This window comes from Marmota monax, unplaced genomic scaffold (assembly GCF_021218885.2).
Source record: "Marmota monax isolate L192 unplaced genomic scaffold, Marmota_monax_Labrador192_F-V1.1 WCK01_AAM20220418_F8-fsc00046, whole genome shotgun sequence".
NCBI classification, from domain to species: domain Eukaryota; kingdom Metazoa; phylum Chordata; class Mammalia; order Rodentia; family Sciuridae; genus Marmota; species Marmota monax.
The window spans coordinates 9,245,772-9,264,427 of record NW_026692486.1 but is presented as its reverse complement, the minus strand read 5'-3'; the positions used below and the strand labels follow the sequence as shown (position 1 = coordinate 9,264,427).

At 38.8% G+C, this 18,656-nt stretch overlaps 2 protein-coding genes across 4 annotated transcripts in view; both read right to left on the bottom strand.

Moving 5' to 3' along the window:
• Window positions 1–2,091: 2,091 nt before the first annotated feature.
• Window positions 2,092–18,656, bottom strand: part of Samd13 (sterile alpha motif domain containing 13) — a 49,024-nt gene continuing 32,459 nt past the window's right edge. For all 3 annotated transcript variants that reach the window (XM_046443234.2, XM_046443233.2, XM_046443232.2), the window contains one exon: window positions 2,092–3,259. In XM_046443234.2, coding sequence (XP_046299190.1) covers window positions 3,116–3,259 — 144 coding nt within the window. In that variant the 3' untranslated portion in view covers window positions 2,092–3,115. The remainder of the gene's footprint in view (window positions 3,260–18,656) is intronic.
• On the bottom strand, window positions 3,786–18,655 carry LOC124091964 (dnaJ homolog subfamily B member 6-like). Its single transcript, XM_058578998.1, has 2 exons — window positions 16,045–18,655; window positions 3,786–15,661 (listed from the first exon to the last, which is right to left on the bottom strand). Exon 2 carries the CDS (start codon window positions 8,084–8,086, stop codon window positions 7,445–7,447), a length of 642 nt encoding a protein of 213 aa, XP_058434981.1. The 5' UTR covers window positions 8,087–15,661; window positions 16,045–18,655; the 3' UTR covers window positions 3,786–7,444.

Below are 18,656 nucleotides of genomic sequence, written 5' to 3'. Positions count from 1 at the left end.
GTGGGGATACACATATACTACATGGCAAGTTCACAGCATGTCCCCTTAAGGGCCAAAGATGCTACACTTTTGGAAGTTAGGAAAGGGTGGTATGGCATTTGAACTCTGACTTACTTACAGACAAAGCTGATTGATTACTTACAGCCAGAGCTATTGCAAACTAATATAAAGGTAGCAGGGAGATGCACAGAAGCAGGGCTTGGCCATTCCTCCTGTTTGCTTTTTGAGTTAGAGAGAGATCAAATATCATCATCACTTTACCATGGGAAACTCCTTTTATAAAAGTATGAATCAAGTCCTTCATTCCAGCCTCCTTCTCCTTGTCCTCTTACTTGGTCTTCAGAAGTTGCTGCTGTCCTCTTTTGTGCCTGTCACTTCTCACAGCACCTGACTGTATTGTGCCTTTGATTTGTTCTGTGTTTGCTGCCTTGGGAAGACTATGGGCATCTGGGGATAGATAATGTTTCTTTTGTAACAACTTTTCCCATTTACAGTTCAAAACAAAGTGTTACTTAAGTTTCAGACACTTCATAAACTTCCTAATTGGAGTAATTTGGAGTGCCTTTTTTAAAATTTTTATTGTTGGTTGTTCAAAACATTACATAGTTCTTGATATATCATATTTCACACTTTGATTCAAGTGGGTTATGAACTCCCATTTTTACCCCGTATACAGATTGCAGAATCACATCAGTTACACATCCATTGATTTACATATTGCCATACTAGTGTCTGTTGTATTCTGCTGCCTTTCCTATCCTCTACTATCCCCCCTCCTCTCTTCTCTCTCTACCCCCTCTACTGTCATTCATTTCTCCCCCTTGTATTATTTTTCCCTTTCCCCTCACTTCCTCTTGTATGTAATTTTGTATAACCCTGAGGGTCTCCTTCCATTTCCATGCAATTTCCCTTCTCTCCCCCATTCCCTCCCACCTCTCATCCCTGTTTAATGTTAATCTTCTTCTCCTGCTCTTCGTCCCTACTCTGTTCTTAGTTACTCTCCTTATATCAAAGAAGACATTTGGCATTTGTTTTTTAGGGATTGGCTAGCTTCACTTAGCATAATCTGCTCTAATGCCATCCATTTCCCTGCAAACTCTATGATTTTGTCATTTTTTAATGCAGAGTAATACTCCATTGTGTATAAATGCCACATTTTTTTTTTATCCATTCGTCTATTGAAGGGCATCTAGGTTGGTTCCACAGTCTTGCTATTGTGAATTGTGCTGCTATGAACATCGATGTAGCAGTGTCCCTGTAGCATTCTCTTTTTAGGTCTTTAGGGAATAGACCGAGAAGGGGAATAGCTGGGTCAAATGGTGGTTCCATTCCCAGCTTTCCAAGAAATCTCCATACTGCTTTCCAAATTGGCTGCACCAATTTGCAGTCCCACCAGCAATGTACAAGTGTACCCTTTTCCCCACATCCTCGCCAGCACTTGTTGTTGTTTGACTTCATAATGGCTGCCTGCCTTTTTGAACCCACTCACTATCTATACTATTTCTTATGTCTTTTTATTCTCACCTTCTGATTTTTTTGTTCTTTGGAGAAATTATTTCTACAGGACATTGAATTATGATGCTCTAAAATCCAGAGAGTCCATCAATTCTCTGTAAAGATTTTATATGTGGGAATATGAAATTCTGCCTGGAGAGAAAGTCTATTGCTTGTTCAGAATTAAAGAAAATAATCAGGGCTGGGGTTGTGGCTCAGTGGTACAGCACTTGCCTAGCATGTGTGAAGCACTGGGTTCGATGCTTAGCACCATAAATAAATAAATAAAATAAAGGTCCATTGACAACTAAAAAAAATATTTAAAGAAAATAATCATGACTCTGGAAGGCAAATAAAAAAAATCTTTGGTTAATTTTGATAGCTAAAATTGATTGTTGGGGGTGGGTAAGAGAAGGAATGAGATCTACTTGGATGATTCAGTTTATAAAAAAGACAAATTCACTTATAGATCCATGTATTTTTTTTATAGCTAAGAATTTTTAAGGCTTAATTTTCATTCTATGCTTTTGAAGAGACTTTAATCTTTAATCCCTAAAGAAGTAACCAGACAAAAGAAATCAAAGGATACACTAGAAATAAACTGAAGCAATGCTTTATTGCAACCACAAAGCACCAATTCAACAAGGCATTGACACACAGGGATTGGACAGTGTCTCTTTGAACAGAGATGTAGCAAGCCCACTTTTTCAATTTTTTAGGACAAGTACTCAAACCAGGAATCAAATAAAGAATCAGACAATTAAAAAAATATTCCAGCATCATGAAGGAATATATATAAAAATATTCTGTACTAATAACAAGGCTTTTATCTATAACTCTTGGCAACTTTTTTCCAGAAACAAATTATTATAAATACTAACCATAAAGTAAAAAAAAAAAAAGCTTTCTAAATAAAGAATCAATATAAGCAAATCTATGCAGAAAATACCATTACCCATATGACAGCTAGCTGAATACGGATGGATGTCCCCACTACACAACAGAGTTTCTCTATTCAGAGCTGTGACTCTGCTCCCAAAGGGGCCAAGATGCACCTCACTTCAAACATCGCATGTAGCAAATCCCAGTGAAACCTTAATAAGGTCAAGTGGAGGACCCTCTATAAAAAAGGGTGTTGGCAAATCCATCCAAGTAATACCAGCTCTACAGAGCAGAGGAGTTCAAGGGAGACAAGTGATCCCTTTCTATTTTTTTCCCCTCCCCAAGTACGTGTGCTTTTACTCTAAGTCTATAACCCAAAGATGCTTATTCCATTAAAATATTTTTTAAGGAATTTGGGGAAAGCAATCCATGAAGAAATGGAGAAGAAAATCCTTATGATTTCAAAACCTTTGTGGGGAGGGGTATCTAACAGTATCAAAGATCATTCTACTTGACAAACTCCATAAGGAAAACCACCTGTGTATACCTTGTCCCTGCTCCTCCTGGCTGGATTCAGGCCAGCCGATGGATTGCCTAGTCTATCCAATAGGATAACGTTTCATTTGATTGAAATTCTTTACATATACACATGTATGTATTCTGTTTACAAAGTTTCATTACATGAAACCAAATTATGCCACTGTGTATTTTTTGAGGTCTAAGACCCCAAATGACTGCACTAGGAAGAGCTATTCTTCAAGTGCTTAGTCTGCAGAGGTTTTACGTGATATTCATAGATTTTCAGAGCAGGCCCCAATTTTAACTGAAGTCCTGTCAGCACATCATTCCTTGTCATCAATAGCAGGGATTTTCCATCAATTTCCTACAATGGAAGCAGAGGATAAAACCAATATGTAAGTCTAAAAGTTCAAGGATAATGAAGAACAAAGGAAGCTCAAACACAAAAGTCATACCAGTTGTCCCCAAGCTAGCAACATTGCTTTTTTTAGCAGTGCCAAATGCAAAAATCATAGGATCTTCTATTTTTATTTTTTCATCCATCACTTTTATTTTGGGATTAAACACAATCTATAGCTGATCTTGTTTTCAAGATTACATAACAAATTTTACATCTTAAAAACTCATGGCAAAACACACACACACACACACACACACACAAACACACACTTCATGGCAAGTTTACAGCATGTCCCCTTAAGGACCAAAGATGTTACTTTTGGAAGTTAGGAAAGGGTGGTATGGGAACTCTTACTTACAGACAAAGCTGATGTTCTTTTAATAACCTCCTTCTGATCCTCTTGACACTGAGAATTAATTATATATTATCTAAATGGCCCAATGGGGTCTAAAGTCTTGGCTGTCTCTGGGAATCTTGTCAATTTCAACAATGAGCACTGGTAAAATGACATCTTCTAGGAGGTTGTTTCTACCCATTAAAAGAATCATTCTTTTTTACCCTAAAACCAACCTCTCCATTCTGAGGGTTTCTACCACACTCCAACTCAATAGATCCTCAGGATTCCAAATAATATAGTGAGGGGTGATGTCCTGCCAGCTGAAAATCAGCCCTGTTCTGCTGAGTCTGTTCCTCCCATCCTGAAGTACGCAGTTAGGTGCACTCCACTCCAGTCATTCTGGAGACTATGAAGCTTTGGAGTAAAATTAAAATGGCCTTCTTACCAAAGAGGTAGCATAGAAAAGTGTCTAAAAGCCCTAAGCATAGAAAGTGTCTGGAAAATTCTAGAAAGGAAACATTGAGACTTCTGACTGCCATCTTATATTTGTTATTGTTTACTGTAGAAACCTTAAACTGTTAAGAATCTGAGTTGATTCTTAACAAGGTGGGGTCAGAAGGTGGACTGGCTGTCTTGGTATTTTTGTTTATGATTTTACATACTCACTTACTCCTGTACTTACCTGGATCAACAGACAAGGGAACACGAGGGGACACATTATGCAACAGCACTATATGAAACTGTGACTCCGTTTTTACCTACCTCAGGGAAGCCACTCCTCCCAACCCTTTTGTGTACCTTGCCAGGGAGTGAAGAAATGTGCTTTGGATGCTTAAGAGTGTAGGAGTAACAGCTCCAGGTTAGGGAGCTGTAGGAAAACCCACTCTGTGACCTCAGGCAAGACCCCCTTTCTTCTCTTTCTTCTCATGGGGTGATGTGGGAACCCGGGGTTTCTGACAGGTATCCATGAGAATGCTCTTGAGCACATACCCTGAGCCAGGAGTGACAGAAGTGCATGCTGTTCTCCCTTGAACCATGCTCTTCAGGACTGTGGTCCTCATTTTACTTGTCAACTGCCTAGCACGAACTAGAACTGAATAGGGAACTCCTAGCTGGTCTACAGTGTTTTTGAGTTTGGAAACATTTATTTTGTTAGCTATTAGTAGACAAAATGTCTTGCATTAATTTGTGAGATACAACTATTCAAAACACTACCACATTAAAAAAAATTGCTTGCTATGGCAAAAGTGGAAAATCACTAAGGACATAGGAACTGACTCTCATGATTAAGCTCTTTCTCTCTCACTCTCCCTTTCCATTAGTGAATTCTGTAAGTTTAAGAAGGAATTTACTGTCTTTCAGTTTCTCATACTATTGAGAAGTGGTTTTTTTCTCTGGTGCCTCTTATTTGACTTTACATCCTTCTTCTTCCCTCTATCCCTCTGTCCATCTCATTCTCTTTCCACATCTGGAAAAACTTATTATTTCCTCTCTGGCCCTGGTGTTACCTGTAGAGGAACTCCTGGTGCCTGGAAATCACAGTGGCCAACCTGAAGACATGGTGAGGCCTCAGGAACCTGAGTCACACACAGGTTCCTGCAAAGTCTGTCCTGGGCACTGATGAACACTGACCTGGAGAAACCCTTCCTGCTCTCCATCTTTTCATTGATGGTGATTGCTTATACATAACACTTCTACATATTTTAAACAGGCTTCAGGAAAGAGGAAATTTCTTTACTTCTATACAAGAAGAAAACTTCCTTTTACTAACAAAGTGAATTTTTAAAAAAAATCTTTTCTGATTAAAAAAAGTCCTTCTACTGCTCAGCATTTCTGTCAAAACCAAGTTTGTCTGTGAAAATTGCTGAAATTTGAATTTTACTTAACATAAAATGGAAAATCATGTTTTATGCTCCAACTTGATTATCCCTTTTTTCAGAAAATACACTGCAGTTCACCTCAAACCAGAGCTGGTAGAAGGAAGCTCCATCTGGAGACGTTATTATTAAAAAGTTGAAATGTATATTGTTAATTCATCCATATGAAAAAATCTCCCTTCTTAATCCATGACTATGCAGCTCAGATGAATGAGGGTGGAATATAGCATAATGGAAATGTAAGCTTCCTAGTGGGCAAACCACAGTCTGAAGCCTGTCTCTGCAACTTACTGTGGGCCTGAATCTTCCCTGAGCCTCAGTTTCCTCACTCACAGAATGAAAATAAAACCCTGAATAACACTCTGGTGATTAGAAATGATTGATTTAAAGTGCCTAACACAGTGCCTGTCACGTAGGAGGCTCTCAGTGAGTCCTAAGTAGAGATGTATGGGCTTTGAAAGAAATGAGCTGTGTTCTGAATCCAAATCTATCTTTTGCTTCCTGTCTTCAAGTATGGGCCCTTTGCCAGAGGGAAGCAGGCATATTCCCGTTCAAGTTCAGAAAATTTATTGCAATTAAAATGCTCAAAAACTACACAAAATATTTTTCTAATAAAAATTGCACACATAGGAAAGTTCTTTAAGAAAACTGATAATTTGTTATATAACTCCTAAAAATGATTATGATTGCAAATTAAATCTAAATTTTGCCAATCATCATGGTATACTGGAATGAGCTCGGCACTGGAAATTGGAAGACAGAGATTCTAGTGCAGACTCCATCAGTAATTTTCCATAAAGAACAATTCCTATGGATCAAAATATGGTCATTAATACAAATGGAAGGGGCTGAAGTGCAACCAACTCCAACTGAAAGGATGTGGGCGGGGGAAAAAGATCCCAAGATTTTGCATGTACATACAAAAACAAAAATATAATTCATATCTTTAGATTCCTGTGTTAATAGATTCTCATTTGTTAGTTTCAGAGACACTTGTTACGGCGATTCTGTCTTCAAGTGAAAGTGACATTCAAGTTCCTGTTAGGCCATAAAATTAAAAATGCTTGCATAGTACGCATGCATTGAAGTAAGGTTTAGAGATGAAAGATTTAAATTTCCAGTTAGGATGAGACCCCAGATTTTAAAATAAATGAGTAGTCATAGAGCAGTAGATAAGAATGTGCTTTAGAGCAGAATCCTATTTTACTGCTTATTAGGTGGGGCCTGGAACATGTTACTTAATCACTCCAAGCCTCATTTCCTTATCTACCTGATGGGGGGAAAGCAGATACTTAATTTCGCTGTGGAATGGATTTCTGAGATAACACATGTGAAGTAGAATTCCAGACACAGCTGAGATATTAAAACTAAGAAAAAAGCACATAAAAAGCTTAACCCACTTACTTTTCACTCTTTTTCTCTACCAGAATCAACCTATCCCTAGAAAACTCTTTGAATTGAGCTGAGTGTGATATGGTCCTCAAACATGCATAGGAAGAAAGCTGAGGTTGGAAGAGAAGAAGCAAAGAGAGAGGATAGGAAAGAAAAAGAACAGCTGTCGAGAAAGGTGACTGGCGGACAGCAAGGTAGAGGAGGCAAAATGTTGAAGAAAAGATAAGATGATGGGGTTTGTGAAGGAGGGCCCTGCAGCTGACTCAGAAGCCTCATGTGTGGTAGTGGTTTGTACTGTCTCTGATAATGTGAAGGGAAAGAACCAGAAGTCTGGGCTAGAGTGCAACTGTGCTGCTTACTAGTTTTTTTGTATCAACATCTGATCTGTTACCTCCTTCCTATGAAATGAGAGGTTTGGACTAAGCTGACCTCTGTCCATTCTAGTTTAGCACATGCTCAGATTTTAAGTCTGTCTTTGATAAGCTTCATATGATACACCAGCCTCATATGACATTCCTCATTACAGAAAACAATAGCAATTCCTTACCAATGAGGTTGAGGAATCTGGTGAAAAAATCTTTCTTTTTCCACTTCAGTCTCTCTCCTCACATGTTCTACAACTTTCCGTGTAACAACTCTCTTACCATTCACCATCTGGCTGCAAGTGGTAACCAGTTTGAAGTTTCCCATTCCACTGCTTACAAAGGGTACAAATGTCTCAGAGGTAAAGGGATTCGATCTGGAGCCCACAGATACAAAAGTGGAAAATCCTGTGTCCAATATGGGGGTCACATCAAAGAGAGAGGAGTGAAATCTCCTAGCCCTATCATTGTGGCCAAGAGAAAAATAGTCTGAGAAGTGGTGTTCATCTTCAGAGTCATTCTCAAAGACATGGCGTGGCCTCTCAAAGCGCGGTTCTTCCACCAGATGTTCCTTATATCTGCTGTCTCTTTTGATTTCCTTTGGGAAGCAGTTCTCTCTGGACCTGTCATAGTCACTGTGTTTCCTGGGATCAGACAAGACCTCATAGGCCTCTGCCACTTCTTTGAATCTCTCGGCAGCAGCCTCCTTGTCCTCTAGATTCTTGTCTGGGTGTATCCGCAGAGCCAACTGGTGATAAGCCTTCTTGATTTCAGAGGAGGAAGCATTGGGAGGCACCCCTAATACTCTGTAATAATTCACCATGGTTCTTCAAACAGTCTTTCCCCACCAAAACCCTGGATTCATTTCCCGAAGAATTTCCATATAATTTTGGAAAGGAAGGTGGTGGACTATTCAAGTTTACACCTTTGACTATTTTAACATAGTTCTTGGGATGAAATCTTCTGGGGAGAAACGTCTCTGGGGTGTAGGGATCTTCTGAATGTCCCACCCTCTCCCCCTGGCCTCCACAGTTCACCATAGTGGGTGACTATGAGCTCAGAATTCTAAGCCAGCAACTCGCACTGATGCTGTACTGTGCTGCTTTTCTATTGGTGGGAAATTTAAGATAGATAATACACATATTGGGGAGGCTCTATGTTATTTAAAAGTAAACATACACTCCCCCCAATAAGCACAGAGTGGCTTGTTAGCAGAGAGAAACTATTTGTGTGGCTCCAAAGTCTTTACCTCATTTGTTAAAGAAACAGTTAAAAGGCAGATGGGTCTTACACTGAAATCAACTCAATGTCTGTGTTGGCTCACTGAGGGGCCAATGTCTTCAATGACTTCATGGGTGTCACACTTATTTTTAATATTTACTGCTAGCACAGAGTGGGTGAAAAGGGGGCTGCATTATATTTTTAAAATCTTGTACACATTTCTCAGGAAGGAAAAAAGAATAAAACTCTATCAAATGAAGAACTGGGTCACAAGACTAATCTAGGTAGATATAAAAAAAGATTGAGGGAGTAGAATTGGATGTGAACACTTCACATATATTAAATAATGCTTTTTTGGTTGAACTGTTAAAGTGAGCCTTTTTGTAATTTACCTCTGGATGTAAGTAGCAGCATCAAATGGTAAATGCTTATTTAAAAATTGGCTTTAGAACCCTAATGTAGCAGGAGCTGCTGGTTGTTCTTTTTACAGGGCACACAACTTCACATTTCCCAGACTTGTTTGTTTCTTGGTGTGAGGCCTGACTAAGTTCTGGCCAATGAAATGCGATGATTTGAAGCACATCTCTTTCAGGCCTGGACCATAAAACCACCTATACAGGCTCCTCCTTGTTCTTCTTCCTCACATTAACTGGTGTTAGTGCACAGATGATCTTGAAAACTGCCAGTTAAAGATGAGAGATCCTCCAGTAGCTTGGTTCTTTGAGTTACGGTGAAGCAGAACATCTCTACTGACTGCCTTGGATTATTTATATGAGCAAGAAATAAACTTCTATTAGAGTTACACCATTAAACATGTTTTATCTACTTGTGACATCTTGGCCTGTTCTGATACACCAACTATTTTAACAATTTTACCTTCATTTTTAGAATCTACTCCTAATATAACATCAAGAAAAGTCCTACCTTTGCAACACTAAATGTCCAACATCCTGTCCCACTGCTTCCCCCTGCCTTCTCACTCTCATGAAACCCATCTTTTCATTTTAACCTCCCTGTCTCCAGGGTTATGAGTCCCTTCTTACTTTTGTTTGCATCAGCCCCATGATTCAACATGGGGACAATTCTTCTACTACCCTCTAAAATATTCCTGATTACACCACAAATACCCCATCCAGGTGGAGTCCAGTAAACCAGTCCCTCTAAATTCTACACTAGGGGCAGCAAAACAAATAAAACCCCAAAACCCCAAAAGCAAAGCATATAAATATAAAAAACCATTAAGAGAAAACACTATATATACTTGCAGTTTGCAACTCTCTGCTGTCAGTATGACATATCAACAGTTATTTTATTTATCCTTTGTCATCTCCCTTTCCCTTTCCACTTGGTATCCATTCTTAATCTTTACTATCTCCTCTAATTCCTTATTAAACCCCTACCTATCCCTCACCACTCTAAGGAGAGTGCTTTATGTGTAGTAAAAGCAAAACAAAACAACAACAGTAGAAGAGGCTGTCAGCAACTCCCTTAATGTCTCTGAAGACAAGAAGCACTAGTCAAGGTCCTCCAGATAAACAGAACTGAAAGGATACTGGTTAGATGTAACCAAGCTGCAAACTGGGAAACAATGGTTGGAGAGAAAGGGTTGGGGTAATTGTATAAGTTCTGGAAAGAATCTGAAGGCCTGAGAAGTAGCATCAATGTCTTAGCATCTAAGGGCAAGAGAAGATGAATGTCCATGGTCAAATGGAGTGAATTCTCCCTTCCTTCACATTTTTGCATTATGGTGGCCGATCAGATTGGATGTGCCCACCCACACTTACAGGATAAGTCTTCTTTATTTAGTCTTTTTACTGATTCAAATGCTAATCACCTCCATAAACACCCTCACAGAAAAGCCATCTGGGCATTCCTTAGCCCAGTGAAGTTGACACATAAAAGTAATCATTATACAAGGGCAATCTTAGATCTGTAAACATCTTCACCTATGCTCCCAACTCAGAGAAAGATACTGTTTTGATTAGTACTAATTCCTTCATATTCTTTTTTAAAATAAAATATTTGAATATTTTATTGATCAAATTAACTCATCATGTATATTATGGCTGGCATTACCTACAAAAAAATTTTATAGCAGTAAAATAAGTATAACATGAAATATACCATGTTAACCATTTCTAAGTATACAGGAGCATTTATTAACATTTATTATGTTGTATAGTCATCACCACTATCTCTTTTTTAGCTTTTTTCATTATCCCAATCAGAAACTCTATAACCACTAATCAATAACTCTTTCCTCCCAGTAGCTCTTGATACCTCTAATTAGTTTGTGTCTCTAAGAATTTGCCTCTTTTAGATATTTCATATAAGTGGAATTTTATAATATTTGTCTGGCTTATTTAACTTCACATAATGTTTTCAAATTTCACCCTTTTATAGCATATATCAGAACTCCATACCATTTTATGGTTGAATAATATTCCATTTTAAGCACATACCACATTTTGCTTACTTATTTGTTCATGGTCACCTTTGATTATTGTAAATAATGTTGCAATGGCACAAGTGCAAGTACTTGAGCCCTTCTTTTAAATTATTTTGGGTGGAATTGCTGAATCATACAGTAATTCTGTTTAAATTTTTGAAGAACTGCCAAACTGTTTTCCAAAGTGGCTGCATCATTTTATAGTCCCACCAGCAAAGTACAAAGGTTCCAATTTCTCTATATTTTTGCTCCTCATACTCTTTTGATCTCATCCCTTTCCATAGCCTCAGGAGGTTTGCTTCATTTAACTGTCCTCAATTTTCTGTAATTTTAACCTGCCCAATTCTTTTGGCTACTTTCCTACATGGAAATAAGTCTGGATGTCTCTACTCTTGGAAAAGAGCTCTCACACCCACAGGACCCCGCAGCCCCTGCCTCTCCTTCACTCATCTGCATTCCACCCACTTCTCCACTGGAAGGGATGGGTCCTCTGCACTCCTCCCACCAGCTTCTTGGAATTCCACTGCAAACTTCACTATCGCTCCCAGACCCACTGTACTTGACTTTTTGGCTATATTTTGAACTTGATTGTTTCATTTTTCTTGGAACTGTCCCCTTCAGAGGTTTCTACAAAAACCTTTCTTTACTGATTCTCTTCCCACTTCCCTGAAAGTTCTTTCTCAGTTGCTTCTTCACCTTTTCTCTCCTAACAGTGAAAACTGTGGCAGTCCTCAGGTGCTGTCCTTGGCCCTTTTCCCCTCACAAGTGCCTTTCGCCTTTACTCTCCTCCTGTGGCTGACAATGACTCTCATATTTCTGTATCTAGGCTTCACTCTTCCTCTCAGCTGTCTGATAGATAGCTTCACTTAAATATCCTACAGACCCATTGAACTTAACATGCCCCATTCTATCTTCCCTTTAAGAACTTACCATCACAAATATTCAGGTTAACCTCACCACTTTACAACCACCCAATCTGGAGACTTGGCAGTCATCCATGCCTCCTCCTTCTCCCACCTGTGGCACCCAGCTCAGTTCTGTAGCTACCTAAGAGAATGAGACTTGACAGCTTTTCACTCTCCATTAGCCAGATTAACAAAAAGTTTTTAACCTTCTTCCCCAAACAGCCACACAACATTTTGGTCAACATACTGCATACATGATTTAGTTCCCATAAGATTGTATTTAGTTACACTGCCTAGTGATCCTAGTGATCATAGCCATCTTACTTTGTGTAAGTATATTCTATCATGTTCGCATAATGATGAGACTGGCTAATGAGGTATTGCTCAGAACTTATCTCCATCATCAAGTGAAGCATGACTGTACTTTCTAACATTTTTTCTCTTTTGAATCCTAATGGGACCATTCAGCCTTTTTCCTGCCTTCAGGTTCCTTCCTTGTCCTTGAGCCACTCTACGAATCTTTAAAAAACAAAAGTCTCAGCACATAACTCCCCACTTAATATCCTCAGTGATTTACTGAAGCTTCTCAGGTAGTTTTGTGTTAGGTAATCCAAACTCTGTTATCTGCACTGCTTATTTTCAGTCCTATCCATGACATTCTCTGTCCCATGGCTACTACTGCAACTCACTTGGAGTTCTCAAAATAAAACCTGTTGTTTCAGGTCTCCCTGCCTTTGTATCTGGTTCTATCTCTGCTAGAATCTTCTGTGTGTCCCTCATATGGTTCCCATATCTTTAATGATTTTATTAAAGTAAAATAGTGCTCAGAGTAACAATGAGCATTATTTTACTTTAATAGTTTTGTATCTATTTTAATGACTATTACAAAAACTATAGCAACTATGAAAACAAGTGAACAAGTAAAAAAAGCACCACACACCTGGCTGTCTTACTATGTATTATAGCTGTTCTAATTTCAAATGAATGATTTGAACAACCACTTGGGTAGTTTAGTTTATAGGAATCTATTCTATTTCAATAAAAAATTCAAAAGGCTCTTTCCTTATCCATTTTGTTTTCAACTCTCTTAGCTACTTTCTAACTGTTGGCACTACCAATCTGCTTGCTACTTTAACTTTTTTCTAAATATTTATGGGCTGGAAGGGCACATCAGTGGAGTTTGAATCTCCACATTCCCTGTTCATCATGCTATAAAAATATTTTAAGCATTTCGGTAGCCTTCAGTTGTTAAGAAATGCCAGGCATCAAAGCACCTTGAGTTAGGCACAGTGGCATACATCTGTAATCCCAGGGGCTTGGGAGGCTGAGACAGGAGGATTGGGGGTTCAAAGCCAGCCTTAGAAGAAGTGAGGCATTAAGCAACTCAGTAAGACCCTGTCTCTAAATAAAATACAAAATAGGGCTGGAAATGTGGCTCAGTTGTTGAGTGCCTCTGAGTTCAATCCCCTGTATCTGCACCCCCTCCCCTTGAATATCTTCAGTACTGGCATTATTAAATGCTGATAAAGCTATTAGAGTTTTCCCCAATGTGTAAGGTTTTAATTGGTCTAATTCAGAGCTAGATTTATCATGAAGCTAATGAAGCTCAAGTTTAATAATTTTTAATTTGAAATTTTGTAATTTATTTTTCAAATTAATTACAGGGCTCTTAGAATCCTATAAACTTAAGGCCCTACAAACAACTTGGCTCTGTCTCTGGTATAATTAGAAATATCCATTTAGAGTCACTACAGTTGAATTCAATCTGGGTATGACCTAGGACACATTGCTCAGGGTTGTTCTGATTGGCTTACTACTTAACTACTCTATTTTGAGGTGCTTAGTGTTACTTGGCAATTTATAATAATAAGAAATTTTATTTCTCCTTATTAAGTCAATGACTTCAGAAATTTATTTAAAGTTAGCAATAAGCCACTGTAAGGAAACCCCAATCTTAGTGTTTCACATGAACAACCTAAACACTCATTGGGCATTTCAGAGTAAAATCTGTTCTTACCCATGTGGGTTGAGGAAAGTGAGGGTTCAATAGGGTTAAATTAATTTGTCACCTTCAGTTGCATATTATTTTGTTATGATATTCTGAGAATAAAATGATCTCAGAGACACAGATTGTTCTAGAAATAGGATCACTGATGTCATTCACTGGTAAGTACAAGATATTTAACAATCTGAACCATATGACAGTGACTGAATGACAGATCTCTATCTTCCATCTTCACATATATGCTGAGTATGTGAGTCAGATGGATTGAGGCATAGAAATAAACTGACACTACAGTGGGGAGAATTGTTTTTGTGACTTGCAGTTAGGTTCAATTTAAATGGTGATTATACTAGAATGCTACAATTCCTCATCTGGTAACTAAAAGCACTGTCAATGTAAATGGCTTTATGCCAGAGAAATTTGCTCATTTAGCTTTCAAAATTTGACAAAGTAAATCTTATCCTAAATTTCCTCTCTGAGGAAAGTGGAGATGCTTTTGGATGAGATTAGTCAAAATGGTCTTTCCCCAAAGCTTTTAGGAAAGTAGAATTCCTGAGGTAGCCTTGTTTATTGAAAACTAGATGACCCATACCCATGAGCAAATACCAAATTTTTAAGATCTGTTCACAAAAACTCTACTGTGTCTCAAGTAGGTTTTGTGTCTTATGCTGTGCATTGGAAGCATGCTTCATAAGAACCAATTCCAAGATTACACCTTTGACTCTTAAAGCAGAAGCTTGAGCAATGTTCCATCTATTTATCTCAACATGCACTTTATAAAAATTTGGATCCTAGAAAGGCAAACTCCTCAGGCAATTGGAAGAAAGTAATCCATGAATCCTGACTCCCTTCATGCCTTTTTTCCCCTTCAGAAAAGTCTGTCTGCCAGAAGACACTTGGGAAAACAGCTACTGTACCACACTGTCCATGAGAAAGAGAGATGGTGCTGACCATACTGGTATCATTGCCTTCTCTGGGAAGGGCTCCTGCTGCCTCCTGCTGTTATGGGCCAGTGAACCCTTTGGGGCACTATGTTAGTGAGCCTAGTAGGCCAGAGTCCCCACATGGTGAACAACTGCAGCCCTTGGGTTGGCCACAAACCAACCCAAGGCGGAACAACATTACTAGTTATAAAAGGGGACTAGACAAAACAATAATATAGCTTAAAACACAAATATTATTGACACTGGGTCATCAATGGTGAGTTAAGCAGGAACTTATGCTTTCCCTCTTGATAATTCTTTTGGCTTGTAACTGTTGTGTATACATAAGGTTCAAACAAAGTTTGCCAGAAAATTTGATAGAGATAATTGTGCCAAAGAAGGAAAATTAATAGACATAATTGTAATGTGGTAGCTGGATGCCTAGACAGGGAAAAGGAAGATAGGGAAAGATCACCAGCTGAATCTAGCTGCCAGCCTATACCATAGTAACTGGGGACACCATCCATGTCCTTCAGACAAATCTTGCTCAACAGCCTCATATCTTCCAAAGGGACACACTGCTAGAAAGCCATATCTGAGTGTGGTTGTTATAGCAACATAGTATCTAATAATATCTGTGAAGCTATATCATTAAGAGATTCTCTCCTGAAAGTCAGCTCACTTAACAGTGGACATGTTTGACATCAGTGTCAGTATCTTGGTTAGTATGGGATGCTATATCAAGATAGCATAGACTAGATGGCATAAACAACAGAAATTTATTTCCCACAGTTCTGGAGGCTGGAAGTCCAAGATCAGGGTTGCCAGCATGGTTGGGTTCTTGGTGATGGCTCTCTTCCTGGCTTGCAGACAGTCTTTCACCTTTTTATTGTATCTTTACATGGTGAAAAGAGAGAGAATAAGCTCTTTTGCTTTTCTCAGAAGAGCACTATTCCTATCATGGTGCTCTACCCTTATGACCTCATCGAGACCTTTTAACCTCCCGAATGCCCCACCTCCACATACCATCACATGGGAGTTAGGTCAACCACATATGCATTTTGGGGTACGCAAACATTAATTCCATAAGAAACTGCCATGAAACAATTAGCGCCCCATATCACTGGCAACTATATTGTGCTTTCTGTAACTCCACTTTTCAAATATGGCTTAGTGGCTGCCCTCTATCCCTGCTCCATTTGGGTCAAATGTCAAGGCAAAGCCTTCCCTGAGGGACTGTAGGATATGGCTGTTTTTATGGTTTCCCAGCTGCTGTACCTAGACATCTATCTGGAAGGATCATGCATTCAGGTTGGAGGTGGACTGCAGTCTTCCTGTCGGGATGTGTTTGGTGAGTCCATTGCCGGAAGACCCTCCTTTCCCTCTGTTTCCTTAATGGGAAGAGGGAAAGCAGGAGAAAGATATGGATTGCTTCCAGGGAATAATTCAAGACTCTTCACCCATTCCACGACCTTTCTATGAGAATGAAGGAATTTGAGCTTCTGGACATGCATGCTTGTCTTGTATTCTGAAAATTCATTTCTCAGGCTCCTGAGTGGGTAACCTCAACACAGAAGCAAGGTGATATCCATTCACCCCTTGAATGATTCTGAATGAAATGTTTCTTTTTGTGTCCTAGTGTACCTGGTGCCAAAATGAGGTCATCCTTGGGAGAAAGGGCATGTTTCTAAGCCAAGCTCAGAGCTAGCCAGATCCATTTCTGAGATCGTGCACAGAATCTGCAAGGCCCAGAGAGCACACTGTCTGCCAGTCTGGGATGTCTGCCTCAGAGGAGTCTGAGCAAAATCCCAGCCTGAAAAGGCTTTTGGGCATTTGGGAATCTGACCAAGAGACCTTTTAGCTAAATATTTTTTGTTGTCACTGCTAATCTTTTATAATATTATTTAAATTTAATTTTAGAAGAGAGCTACTCAACTGCAATGACATAAAGGATATTATACCATTAAACAACAAACTAAAATTTGTTAAAGCTGATCAACTTTCACTTTTTAACCTGAATTGTGATTTTCACCAGAATTTCATTATAAAGATTTTTAAACATAAAGAAAAATTTTCAGCATTTTATATTGAACACCTATATCCATACCACCTAAATTCTACAATTATTATTTTCTATACTTACGTTTTCATACATCTATCCATGTAGTCATCCCTTTATTTTACTGTCAATCCATATTTTTATGCTTTTCAAGGGAAACTGTATGTATCAGTATACTTGCCACTTTTCATACCATTGCCTACTATTTTTAAATTTTTTTTTATTTTTAAGGTAAATGTACATGCTGTGTAATACAGATATGATCCATTCACATACGTCAGTGCATATGCAGTGACCACAGCATATGCCTGTAATACAAACCCTTATCAAAATATAGAGCATCACCACCACCCAGAAAGTTCCCTCATAGACCTTCCCAGTCACTCTCCACTTCACCATTCTTGTCTTCAATTAGAGGCAAACACTTATTTTTTTTCTACTATTGTATTCCTGTTCTGAAACTTAATTTAAATTAACCCACTCAGCATGCTGTGTAACACTTCTTTCAGTGTCAGATTTTTGACATTGACCCAAACTGTTGGATGTATCAGTAATTTGTTCCTTTTTGTCACTGGGTAGTATTCCATTGTATGAATATACCACAGTTTGTACATTCATTTTTTTCAGTCTTCTAATATTTGAGAATTATGAAAAAGATGCTAAGTAAAATTTTTTTACAATCCTTTTTATAGATGTATGTTTTCATTTCTCTTGGGTAAATATCCAAGAGTGGAATTGCTAGGTCATGGGGTAGATGCATGTAGGAGAGTTCTGGTTGCTACACATCCTCATGAAAATTTGGCATTCTCAGTCTTTCTAATTTTAGTTCTTCTGGTGGGTGTAAAGCAATTTAAACTTCTATTTTGTCAAATTTCCAAACTAGCAAAAAAATACATATGTAGAAGGATCAGGTTTGAAGGCAACCCTAGTTAAAGAGATTGAAGTGTATGATATTAGCAATGTTACTTTATCTAAATTCAGGCCATACAACAAATAGCTTGAGAGAATGAGCAATGCTAAAGGGATGCAAAAGAAGCAGGTAGACATATTCTTCAGTGTGTAATTTTCCCAACTATACTATAATACTAGAAAAGTAATTACTGCCTAGAAAACTGCAGCCTTTTTTGCTAGAGAAATAGGAACTGTGTTTCCTTAGAACTGGCCTGGGTGCACCATGAAGTGTTCTCCAATTTACTTCCTCATGGTCAAACCTCTAGGAGGACCATCCCTATAGAGCTGGCTCAGCCCACAAAGTGGAGTCATGAGTCACCCAGACTATTCTAAGAGATGCCTGTTCCTCCATTCCTCTCTCTAACACCAATCCTGGATCTGAAAGAAAGGAATTAACATTTCTGAGCATCAACACTGTGCCAGAACCTCTTAGGCAATTTACATATCTTGTCTTTTCATCCTCACAACATCCCTACAGAATCCTGCACTATTTGACTCTACAGGAGGCTGGGGTGTTGAGGGGGTGTTGAGGCCAGGAGTAAAATGTGCTGCATGTCTCTTGGTCAGATCTCTCGCTCCTCTCTCTCTTTTCAATTTTCTGATTTCTAGTGTTTGTCTGGAGGGTAGATTCCCTCTGCTGAGCCTGATCAGGCTTTCAGAAGATGCAGATACAACAAGGTTTAGCCCTCCTCTCTGCAGCTGCCACATTATCTCAGCCTTGGGTTTTCCTCTGAAGGAAAGGAATCATCGCCTCTCACCTTCACCCTCCTTCCACCTCAGCTTCTTAAAGCCTCACTGTCCCTTTACTGCTCCTTTGGTCCTCTTCCTCATCACTCCCTCTGTCCACTGTGGGGAGGGGAGATAACTGTATTCATCAAGA